At 35.7% G+C, this 12,873-nt stretch overlaps 1 protein-coding gene across 1 annotated transcript; it reads right to left on the reverse strand.

Annotated features, from left to right (window-relative positions):
• Positions 1 to 3,910: 3,910 nt before the first annotated feature.
• LOC115705740 (coiled-coil domain-containing protein SCD2) lies at positions 3,911 to 11,798 on the reverse strand. The gene is made up of 17 exons (XM_030633161.2): positions 11,271 to 11,798; positions 10,604 to 10,776; positions 10,426 to 10,501; positions 10,239 to 10,280; positions 10,094 to 10,156; positions 8,651 to 8,700; positions 8,544 to 8,571; positions 8,290 to 8,364; positions 8,054 to 8,164; positions 7,900 to 7,960; positions 7,435 to 7,551; positions 7,218 to 7,336; positions 6,887 to 6,956; positions 6,405 to 6,446; positions 5,839 to 5,879; positions 5,197 to 5,323; positions 3,911 to 4,384 (listed from the first exon to the last, which is right to left on the reverse strand). Exons 1-17 carry the CDS (start codon positions 11,634 to 11,636, stop codon positions 4,242 to 4,244), a joined length of 1,704 nt encoding a protein of 567 aa, XP_030489021.1. The 5' UTR covers positions 11,637 to 11,798; the 3' UTR covers positions 3,911 to 4,241.
• Positions 11,799 to 12,873: the final 1,075 nt, after the last annotated feature.

Below are 12,873 nucleotides of genomic sequence, written 5' to 3' on the forward strand. Positions count from 1 at the left end.
CCTAGTCAGAATTGAACATAATTGTAAGTGTAACGTCCCCGCTTCAAGCCTCCATTGGGCCCTTACACCCACGGAATGAATGGCTCTTATACACGAGTACGCCACTCTAGCTGCTTCCTGGATTGATGACTGGCCCTACAGACCAACACGAGTGTTTCCAGCGTGCTTTGTCCTCACTCGCACGCTTCCTGGGAAAACTTCCCAGGAGGTCACCCATCCTTGAAATTGCTCCAGGCCAAGCACGCTTAACTGTGGAGTTCTTTCGAGATGGGCTACCGAAAAACAAGATGCACCTTGTTGATATAGGTAGTACCAATCAATCCATTTAAGCCCTCTTAAATTGTGTAGTCCCATACCTACATAGTCTCAGAATCATCCCACTTGACCTTCCCCAGGCGGTGTGGGATTGCACAGCTTACCCGGTATTTCCCCTTACGGATCACGAGACTACTGACTATCACAATCACCCCCGCCACGGTCCGACGTCTCGTCGACCACACTTCCGGGTCGAAGGCTCGATACCATTTGTAACGTCCCGCTTCAAGCCTCGTGGGCCCTACACTCACGGACTAATGGCTCTTATACACGAGCACGCCACCGTGGGCGCTTCTGGATCGATGGCGGCCCTACGGACCAACACGAGTGTTAGGCGTGCTTTGTCCTCAGCTCGCACGCCTCGGGAAAAGCTTCCCGGGAGGTCACCCATCACCGAAATTGCTCCCCGGATCGAAGCACGCTTAGCGTGAAGTTCTTTCGTGATGGGCTACCGAAAAACAAGATGCACCTTGTTGATATAGGTAGTACCAATCAATCCATTTAAGCTACATTCAATCGTGTAGTCCCATACACACGATCTCGGAATCATCCCACTTGACCTTTCCAGGGTGGTGTGGGATTGCACGGCTACCCGTATTTTCACTTACGGATCACGGGACCATCGTCACAATGATTGTGATAGTCAGTAGTCTCGTGATCCGTAAGTGGAAATGCGGGTGCAAGCGGCAATCCCACACCGCCTGGGGACGGTCAAGTGGGATGATTCTGAGACTATGTAGGTATGGGACTACACAATTTAAGAGGGCTTAAATGGATTGATTGGTACTACCTATATCAACAAGGTGCATCTTGTTTTTCGGTAGCCCATCTCGAAAGAACTCCACAGTTAAGCGTGCTGCCCTGAGAATTTCGAGGATGGGTGACCTCTGGGAAGTTTTCCGAAGCGTGCGAGTGAGGACAAAGCACGCCGGAAACACTCGTGTTGGTAGGCCGATCATCAATCCGAAGCGAGAGTGGCGACTCGTGTATAAGAGCCATTCATTCCGTGGGTGTAAAGGGCCCGATGGACTGAAGCGGGACGTTACAAATGGTATCGAGCCTGACCACCGTGGTCGACGAGACGTCGAACCCCGTAAGGGGGGGTGATTGATGACGGTCGAGTCCCGTGATCCGTAAAGGGAAATACCGGTAGCGTACAATCCCACACCGCGGAAAGGTCAAGTGGGATGATTCGAGATGTGTATGGGACTACACGATTGAATAGCTTAAATGGATTGGGTACTACCTATATCAACAAGGGTGCATCTTATTTTTCGGTAGCCCATCACGAAAGAACTTCACGGTTAAGCGTGCTCGACACGGGAGCAATTTCGAGGATGGGTGACCTCCTGGGAAGTTTTCCCAGGAAGCGTGCGAGTGAGGACAAAGCACGCTGGAAACACTCGTGTTGGTCTGTAGGGTCAGTCATCGATCCAGGAAGCAGCCACAGTGACGTACTCGTGTATAAGAGCCATTAGTCCGTGAGTGTAAGGGCCCAATGGAAACTTGAAGCGGGGACGTTACAGTAAGTTACCTAATCATTAGAAAAATAAAATAAAATTGAAGTTATTGGCATTTGCAAATACCTAACCATTAGAAAAAAAAAAAATAATAAATCACAAATTTCAATCCAGCATAAAAAAGGGGCAAGACATTAATATGATCCCCAAATGGAGGGTCAACGACTCTGATATTTTCAGTCATCAATATCTTTTGTTTGACCTATATATATTTACCTAATGTTTGGTTTTCTTTTCTTTTTTTTTTTGAAATGATTTGGTTTTCTTTTTATTTATATATAGTAACAATATATTGTTAGGTGAAACTATTATAACTCATATAGATTAATAAGTGCAGCTTGAGAAAGAAGTGTTCTTAATTAGGAGAGACTAAACTATAAATTTTAATTGGGTATTATATATAGCAATATATTTTTGAAAATGATTAAGCTAAATGGATATATATTAGTTGGTTGGGTCATGGAGCATGAGAGTATGTGAACATGTAAGCTTTTTGAACCCTTGCGATGAAAGCAAAGCTACCGAGTACCTTTTCTTTTTGTATATCTTATTCTTATTTTATTATCTTCTATATGTTTCCATGTTTCGCAAGATAATTTTAAAATGCACCATAGTTGAGAAAAGTTAGCCAACTTTTCAAATATTTTAAACTCATGAATTTGTAAAAAAAAATATACTTTTGGAGCACTCTTTGAGATATGGATGTAAATGGCTGCAGATTTCACGGTTATTGTCCCATTGATGCTTAGTCTATGGTCGATTTATTTTATCCTTAGATATTTTGTTCCTTTATGGAACTTTTTTATTTTTATTTTTAATATAATCCTTTATGGAACATTTACTAGAATATAAACCGAATCCGAATAGATATAAATGATTTACTAAATATAAATTACCAGAATTATTAATTATTTATTCCCATATAAGCGGTGAATATTATTTTTTTCTTACACTTGAAGAAGTTAAAATGCTACTATATTTATAGATTGTACTGTGAGTTATTTAGATATCGAAATCAGAATTCATACTCTTGTTAAATACACGTATAAAAAATTAATATTACGTTTAATAAATTGTCTGATTTCAACAAAGATAATTTTTAAGTTTCTTAAAACTTGCATCATGCATAATTATAATATATACAGTTGTTTAAAGAAAATTAATTACGAGAAAAACAAAAAGGGTAGAATGAATCAATAAATTAGTCATACATTATATAATAAAAAAAACCAAAATTAATTTAAGTGAAAAATTGTATATGTTAGAATCATGAAGTATTGGAAAGGCAAGAAGAGATTTGTGTAGTAGAGAAGAAGACAACTCAATTACCTTACTATATATTTTCAAAGTATTTTATACATTATGCCAAATTCTAATTGATTCGAAAGATGGCATTTCTTTTTGAAATCGTTTTATAACCAAAAAGTGCATCATGTTTGTGGTACAGGTCTGGTTCTCACTCCTTCATTTGGCGATTTTAGAGACTACATGCTAGTTAGTCATAAGCAACTCGTATTTCATCCTTCTGCTTTAAAAGTTTATTGTGTGAAAAGAAATTTAAGGTTAATAACTAAGCATGTCTTATAACAAAGACTTGCAAAATAAATAAATAAATTTGAGAAAAGACTCCAATGTTTTTTCTTTGGCTGTAAAAGAAAAACTCCAAGTTGATTGAACATAAACTCGTTCTGATTTTAAGGTCCATAAAGACTAACGAACAGCCAAGATGAATACATATTGCTCCGTGACTTAAAAATGTAGAATGACCTACTCAATCCTGGTCAAAAAGGGAATTTTGGGAGACAAAACAATAAATTAAAATATAATATATAATAAAAATGGCCATGATATCGCCATATCAGCTAAGAATAAATTAACTGGTAAAAACATGCCAAAAAATTATGCTCAAGTATTCCACGAAAGTAATAATATTGAGCATAATTTTTTGGCTTGTTTTTACCAGTTATATTGAACAACAAGAGCAACCAATTGACCTCATATTCTTCACACAAATCATCAATTAATAAAAATCATAAAAATGGAAAAAGTTGTAAATAAAGCTATACATTCTTAAGTAATCAACAAACTTATTAGAAACATAAAACTCAATTTAATAAAATAATGGATCTACAAGCTTTACGTCAATCCAAAACGCTCACTGCAATAAATTACAAATTTACCAAAAGTTTTAGAGCGATAGAGCAACTCTATTATATATAACAATGAATATGATGATGCCACAAGGCATGCAGCATGAGAAAAACCAGTTCGAGCAGCACTACAAATTTTATGTGAAGAAAAAATTATGAGACAAAAGTAGAGAGCGAAGAAAAGACCCAAAAAATTGAATTGACAGCACATGCAGCAGCCTGTTATGGACTTGTGGTTGGGTACCTTAATTTTTTATCACGAGGAAATCTCAGAGTCTGTTTGGTTTTTGTGATTAGCAACTGGGAAAAGAGGAGAGGCCAAATCAATCTCCTTACGAGATGCTTCCCAAAGTTGCTGTTCTATCCCCAACTTTCTCAGCTCCAATAGACCACGCTCAACTGCAATAAACCACCCTCGAATTTATATATGCTTACCATAAAAGAGCGTGATAATAAGTAGAAGAAACAAACTGCTGAAAGAAAAGAAAAAATGCAATATATATGACTTGTCTAGGACTGTATCCAGTAGGTCTAACTACTAAAATCTTAAGCTTGTGCAAACATGAGAATAAGCTCCTATTCTAGTCTACAATCTAATTGATTTGCCAGCTTCCCATGTAATGAAAATGGACAACTAGCGGTAAGAGCACAAAGATACTACTACCACTAGACAATAGTAGCTGTGGTGCTTACTACAGGTTCAAAGTCCTCAATCAACAGTAACAAAATGCTAATGAATTTGAATTACCTTCATAAATTGTCCACAAGTAAGATTAAATGAATCATTAACCCTTTTCCTTGAGGCAGCAACGGAAAAATAAATAAATATAGAAGCATTGAACTAACTAAACTACAAGGCTAGGGTTGTGAGGCACCACAAATGGTATGTTCCCTTGATGAATTTCTAAACTGTAAAACTCAAACATAACTTTTCTTCTTTGAAACTATGATCCCCGCCTAACCCTACAATAACCAAATGCTATGTAAGTACCCACATAGCAAACTACATGCCTGACCATTTTAGGCTTTTAGCTATCCCTTTTGGATTAAAACTCAAACATAACACGTCTGATGCATGCATGTCCTAATAGCTCTAGAAGAAATGAGGTGAAAAGCTAAATCAGTACACTCCTTATAAGATATGCACAGGGCAACAAACAAAGTAACTCAAATCAAAAAATGTAAATTACAAGTATCACAACGAAGCTTACCATCCACAGCATCATGCGAAGTTGGTGAGTGCCCACTACGACTGATCCAAAACTGTAGCCTTTCTTCCGCAATATCTTCTTCCACGCCATGTTCTTTAGCTCTTCTCCAAAAGTAAGTAAGCCAGGCCTGCCATATTAGGTTTAAACTAGTAAGAATGGGAATATACATTTGTTATCAAATGTTGAAAGACAATTCTAAAAAAGGTGAGAGTACATGGTTTACTCCAAGCCATATGTTTAACTTGATGCCTTCCTTTGGACAAAAAGAAAATTCAAGTATGGGTGTAGAAGACTCAGTTTGTGGAACTGAACAGTCTTTGCTATGTTTGGACATGGAGCGAGATAAATGGGTATTTGAGGATAAAATCAATAATGACAGATAAGGAAAAGAAACAACTTTTGGGTATCATTATTTATTTCTTTTCTTCTATACAAAAGAATAAAAGAATTCAGTTTGTTTCATACATTTGGCGGCATTAATTTAATTAATTTCTTACAATAAAAATCGAAATTTTAATTTCTCTCGGATAGGGTTGGGGAGAGAGAGAGAGAGAGAAGGGGGGGGGGGGGGGGGTATGAAAAATTGTACTGCAAGAAACTATAAGGTTGTATTCTTAAAAATAAGTAAAAAGAAAAGCATACCTCTTTAAAAAGAACATCTTCTGCCTCCTCTTCACTTATATCTGCAGCAAATAGGGAAAGAAGATAACTTGTAAAGGTTTGACCAGAACAAATGGACGTGCTTATTTAGATGTTTTAATTACTTCAGGAAAACATGGCCTGCCAATCTAGATCACAATCATATAATTTTATGGGCAACTCATTTAACTTACGGAGAAAATTCATTTTTTTGGAGATAGTAACACAGCTATGCCACCCAATGTCATCATCATGTAAACAAGGATAGTGAAGAAAAAAAAAACAATTTTAGCTTTGTAAAGTGTAACCTTAGGAAATAAATATCCACCCTACGTACCAACATATGTAGCAGACCGAGTAATGATATGCACACGAGAAAAACACCAAAACATCATAATAGTTATGTATGTGGCAAGGTTTTTTTAAAAGAAATGGCCCATTTTAAATCAATGTAAATGGTTGAAAAGAATTGTCACACAACGTGTAATATTTGTGCATATTTTGTGTGCACATATCATTACTCATATAAGAAATACATCTCTAGTAGATCATGAAAATACTTGTCTTACCATAAGCCTCCAAAAACTTGGGTTCACCAGGTGCTTTGGAATCTGAAAATGGAAAAAAAAAATAAAAACACAACGTAAGTTCCTTTTTCCATTGATCCATCAGTAAAACCCTGGCAGAGCTCACTGAAATACCCTGTATGAAATTGGTTTCTAACAGAAACAAATCAATTTACATGTAAGCCATACAGTACTATCAATGCCTTAAATATAATACATACTAAAGCAGAGCACTAAAATGAGATGGAGCTTGAAAGAACTGAAGATTTTAGCATCGGGAGAGTGAAAGAAGATATAAAAAGAAAAAGGAAAGAGAGAAGAAAATAAATAGTCTAGCCCTAGGCCTGTATAAAGTATCAATGATGACAGAAAGCTCTTAACTCTCAAAGAGATGCTTAAATAAAACAAATAAAGCCTATAAAAAATAACAATATTAAAAAATGAAATGTACAAGAAACTAGCGTGACAAAACAAGGAAAACAAACCTATTCCCAACTGTCGAATGGAATTTGGACGGCGCAGCAGTGACAAAGCGAGCACAACGGCATCCTCAACCTTAATGTAGAAAACAAATAAAAGAGCATAAGTAAACAACCACAACACAAATAGAAGATAATTTACTGTTGCACATTAAAAAGAATGTACAAACAAGTATACTTAGAATCCATGGTTCAACAACAGTGATGAAACATGCAAAGCATGTGTCATGAGCCTAATTACGATATTAGATAACCCCAGCAAAAGAATAATTCATGACAACAAAGCAAGATACAACAAAATTTTTGAAGTTAACAAGAAATCAGGTTAGGGATAAACCTTTAAAGATGCTAGTTCTCTTAGACCCATTTCAACCGAAAGCATGCTCTCAATATTTCCTTCCCCGGTAAGATCACTTAAATCTCGAACAGGCTTGCTCCGATCTGAATCATCACCACCTGCTTGCATTATAAAAGTTCATTGGGAGTACAAGGATACAAGGAGAAAAAATAACAGCAATAGAAATAAATACAACAGATTCAATCAAATGACTAGCCTGCATTCCGGGACACCTCCTTAGCTTTTTGACCAGCGGAAATGACAATTTCAAATGGAAGAGGAGCAAGGGAGGACCAGTGTTCATGCTTTGACACAGCTATATCTGCACATATGCCTGAAAAAAAGAAAACAAACAAAATGTGACTGCAAGTACAAATTCAAAAGAAGCCAAAGGGAAAAGACATCTGAGCCAGGGCATTGAAAACTGGCCATTATATGCATATATAACTACCACTAAGCTACAATATCAACCATCATAGAAAGGGAATTAAACAAAGGACTAACTTGACATCATTTGTTCTATTTATTTCTTGGAAAAAATAAATACATAATAAGACTAGTTTGGTTCAGTTACATATTACGTGCCCAGTAAAAAACAACTCTAACTTGGTCTCAACAAATAACCACTGATTTCATACATAGAAAACAATAAAGCAAGATAGAATTTGGAAAAAATTGGTACCATGTTGTACAGCTAAGCCCCAGTAGCGAGCAAGCCAACATCTCTTCAGAACAACCTCCTCCTAGAAGAGAAAAGCAAAAGTATACATTTAAGAGAAATATATATTATTACCACAAATCAGCCATAAAACTCAGTTCACTGTCAAAGGACAAACCATCTCTTCTTGAGTCAAAATCATTCTCTGTGTCATTGTGCGAAGTGACTTTGCCTCAGATTCTGCTTCTCGAAGTTGTTCCACAGTTGTTGAAGCTTCTTCTTTTAAATTCTGATTAACCAAAAAGAAAAAGGCGAAATAAACATAAATATGTTATATGGAAAAAAAATACTCAACCAGTTATACAGATGTACAATACCATGAACAAAATAATTGCAAACAAATGATAACTTTACCTCAATATCTGAACGAAGGGCTGCAATTTCATCATTTCTACCATCCTTTGTTTGTTTCGCAGCATTCAGAGCAGCCTATGACAATGAAAATTAGCCCTCTAAAAAACAGTGCATAGCCTGAATACTTTTATATAATTTTCAGATAGCCCATATCACGTTATCTGTAACCTAGCTCATTTAGTGGAGTAAATATTCCCAAGCAATTACTACCAGTCTCAAGTCTCTGAAGGACACATATTTTTCTCATAATTTACCTCTCTTTGGCGCAAAGCTGCTTCCTTCCTGCAGATAATCAATCAACAAATTAGTCATTAAAACTAGAATACTTAGAAGGAACATGAGCAACATATCTCAAATTTACCTGCTTAATAATTTTGCTTCCAGTGATACACCTTCTCCTAAAGAAGCAACCTGTTGAAGCAGAAAACAGCATTGAGTGATAAATAAATGTAACAGCATTCATCACATAAAATTCATGACAAGGGAACAAAATTGGCATTAACAAGTACATGCCTCATCTAAGACGTAACAACTCCAGAAAAAAGCTAAACCACCCATACAAATAAAATTACCAAGCTTTTCATGGCTCAACTTCGTGATTAGGAAAGGTTGCTCAAAGCAGAGGTTGCCTTACATAAGTTCTAATTTCTGCCTCTCTTTCTTTTCACTTTAGTGTCCAAAGAGGATTTGGACAAAATATTTTCTAGTCACTCCAGACTTAGCATTTAACAGGAATATTTAATATTTGTTTTACTGTGTTTGTGTTCATCATTTGCCATTCCTTTCTCTCATTTGGAGTGATCTTTTCTGGTCCTTTATACATAAAAGGAAAGTAAAGGAATAGTGGAGTTATACAAGTGCAGAGTTCTAAAATGAAATTACGAAGCCAAATTATAATAGGATAATGTGAGCAATAAAAGTGAAAAGAAAATGGGAATTCTTGCTGGAATTTGCTTTTAGGAAAAAACAGTAAGGTAAGAATATATGAGTCAAGCCTGTAGGCACAACGCAGCTATATCCAATTTCCTCTCTTCATTAACTTCAGTCCCGGAAAAATCAAACTTTCATACAAAAGAACTTTGAACTTAAATATAATACTTTGTGGGAAGAAAAACACAAAAAGAGAAGAAGAAAAGTCGCTATTTTGAAGAGAAGAAACAAACAAACATACAAACAAAAAGGGGTGGAAAGAAATGGAAATTAGGCATTGCTTCCTAGTCCCATGCTTCCCATAACCAAGAGAGTGATGGTTTATTTTATTTATTTAGTGGAAGAAGAGTGGCAGTGCATTTTAACATACATTACCTAATAATCCAATTATCTAAGAAGTCTTCCCATGTCTCATATATATGAAAACTACAAATAATCTCTCTTTAACAAAAGTCCACTACTAATGATACTTCTTTTTCAGCCAAAATAACCCGAAAATTACACTACTGAGCTCACTCAACCATTTGATACTAGTCGTCATTTTCAGCCAGAAAAACCCATCACAAAAACTTATTATCCTGCTTCTGGACAAGTTATAGGATACCAAACAGGCTCAAATATGCGCCATTAGACTCTCGTTCAAGCATAGGATACCAAACAGGCTCAAATATGCGCCATTAGACTCTCGTTCAAGCTAAGTTACGTTGATAGTAGTTATAATAGACCTAAAGAATCTTCTACTATGGGCCTACTCCTTTGGTGAAAACAAGAGTGAACAACAAAAAGATTGACAATACTTGTCCATAGAAAATAAAACCTAATTTACAAGTATCAAACATCTTGTAAAGAAGAAAACATAGCTAGTAGAACTGACCTGTTTTTCAAGCTCCCTAGCTCTTGCCTCTGCTTGCTCACGTCTTTCTTCTGCAGTACGAAGCTGTACAACAAGTTCAACTATAAATTCTCAGAATCATGTTTCTCAAAGATGTTTCATTTGTGAGGAGATTCACAGTACAAACCTTATTAAGTATAATTTCATTATCTTCTTGTAGCATATCAAGCTGCAATTATGGTTCATCTCATGTTAGTTTCAATATCCCACTCATCATTATTATTATTATAAAATACAATTATGAAGACTTGAACCAAGACTACACAACACCACCCAACCCAACCACTTTGAGCTAGCAAATTACTGTAACATACTTCATCTCGAAGTGCTGAAGCTTCACGCTCTTCTGCAGGATTTTTTAAGTTCATCTGTCCAATATCTGTTGAAAACCTGCATTGATAAAAAAGATCAAATCTAACAAACCAAGTAATTTATTGCAAAAGATCACTCTTGCCCAACCAAAACAAGAAAATACAAAGCATGTATCCTTGCCTTTTATTATCTCTGCTCCTATTAGTAGGAGGGTCAATAGGAGGTATGGACATTGGAGTTCTTAATGAGGATCTGGTTGGTGGTACTACAGTTGTTGAACGAAGTGAAACAGACGGTCTTCCAGCCGAAGTGGACCGTACAGACGGAGTATGATCTACAAAGTTCCGACCTAACTAATTAAAATACCAGAGAAATCCAATTAGTCTCCTCTGAAAGAAAGAACGAATACAAGCTAAATTACCTACATTAGCACCTCTAGTACCAAATTCAGGAATATGAGCTAAAAACCCATCAACCAAAACTTAATAAGAAACTAAAATTTAGTCTCTAAAGTGAATCAAAAACATATAAACAGGTAACTAGATAAGAGAATCACGAAAAAACTCATATGACAATCTAAGTCATATAATCAAACAAAGTCATGACAAAGCTGCAAAATTCCAATCACTAAACTTTAAAGACTGAAGCGGACTCAACCTCCACGCAACTTTGTTAATCTAAATCAGCAACCAAGTACACTACGACCTAACCTAAATCACTTATGAAAAACAAACTACCCTATATCAGATCCCGAAACTTCAAATTTCTGCAACAAAGTCGATTATCAAATAATTCAAACTGAATTCTGATTTTAAACAAATCATAACATAAAACATCTGAAACTAACCGCAGGAGAGGGAGATCTATTAGGCCGAGAAAAAGCCATCGCCGGAACAGCAGCGGAGTTGGAACCCGAATTATTGTTGAATGACATAGGCTTAGCAGTTGGCGGGTATCGAAACCCCAGATCGTCGTCTTCATCATCATCATCGGCGTTGGCGGACTGCGACGCCATGACCTGAGCCAGGCGCTGGGCTGCAGCTTTAGCAGCAACGTTTTGGGTTCGCTTGATGGTGGAGAAGCCGCCAGCTGCTCCAGGCTGGAGGCGCGAGTGAGGGTGAGCCGGTGACATAGCAGGAGAAGAGGACCCCGTGCTGCTTCCACCACTCCACTGCCGCGAGTACACCGGACTCGCGGTTCTCCGATGATCCATCTATAGTTGTGTCTCTCGCCCTTTTATATATATTTATTTAGGAAATAAGTCGGTGGGTAGAGTGAGAGAGAGATTTTCTCGGTGGAAGATTTTCTCGGGATAATCGGAGAAAATAGAGAGAGGAGATTAGATTAGAGAGATAATTAATTTAATTGAGTACGGAAGAGCCAATAAGCATACGAACGACAACTACGGGGTCATAACGATGTCGTTTTCAGTGTAGACATGATGATGATGACTTTCGCGGGAGGAGAAGAAAGTTGAAGTGGTGGGACCCGCTTCTTTGGCAATTCGATGACGTGTCAATGTGAGCGTTGATGAGTTGGATACGTAATAGTGGTGGCGGCAAGGCCAGATTATCGGATCATACGTGGCGCACGGTCAACGGCGTTTCGAACGCCGGAATGATTTTTTTTAATTATTTGATTTCTGAAACTCATTATTTTATTTTAATTTAATTTCACAGAAATCTATTGGGATTAAATTTCGAAAAGATTGATCATGGTATTCCATAACTATGAATTCCTGGTCTTCCACAAAAATTGACCAAATACTAGTTCTTTTAATATTATTTAAACTTGTTTTATAAAATTATTAATTAGATTATTTATTTTATTAAATAATAAAGAACACATATTCTTTAAAATGGTATAAATAAAATCTTGAGTTTAATTTTAATAATTTTTTTAATATAAGCAACTTAAAGATAATTCATAGCAGTAATAAATATAAAAAACATAACTAGTTTTGTCATAACATCTCTAAATCGAGTTATTATTAAATTTTATTTTGATAAAAAAATCAGTTCATATTACTATTTTAAAAAATATAGGATCGAATTTGTCATGTAACAAAACAGAAAAGGGGAATTCTATCTGCACCCCATAAAATTATAATTACACCCCATTATGAAAAAAAAATACAAATTTAAATCATTTTTATAAATCACACTTACTGTTTTTTTAAAAAAATTTCCTCACATTATTTTATATTAATTTCAATACTTATTTTGATTTTATTTTCTTAATTTTTTCTAACTCATGTATATATATTTTTTATTTTTTTTTAAGAAAATTTTATATAATTTTTTTTTTGTCATAATATTTAAAATATAATTTAATTTTGTTTGATGGGTATATTTTTTAGGAATATGAATTGGAAGAAAAAAATTAAAAAAACTTAATACAACTAAAAATATAAATTTTTTATAAAATAAAATCTATTAAAATGAGATGTC

The sequence above is a fragment of the Cannabis sativa genome, chromosome 1 (genome assembly GCF_029168945.1).
Source record: "Cannabis sativa cultivar Pink pepper isolate KNU-18-1 chromosome 1, ASM2916894v1, whole genome shotgun sequence".
NCBI classification, from domain to species: domain Eukaryota; kingdom Viridiplantae; phylum Streptophyta; class Magnoliopsida; order Rosales; family Cannabaceae; genus Cannabis; species Cannabis sativa.

Coding starts and splice junctions, on each gene's coding strand:
- LOC115705740 (XM_030633161.2), bottom strand. CDS start 11,636: ATGGATCATCGGAGAACCGCGAGTCCGGTGTACTCGCGGCAGTGGAGT. Junction 8,365..8,543: donor CAGCTTTGCGCCAAAGAGAG/GTAAATTATGAG, acceptor TCATTGTCATAG/GCTGCTCTGAATGCTGCGAA. Junction 6,447..6,886: donor CATTCGACAGTTGGGAATAG/GTTTGTTTTCCT, acceptor TTCCATTTTCAG/ATTCCAAAGCACCTGGTGAA.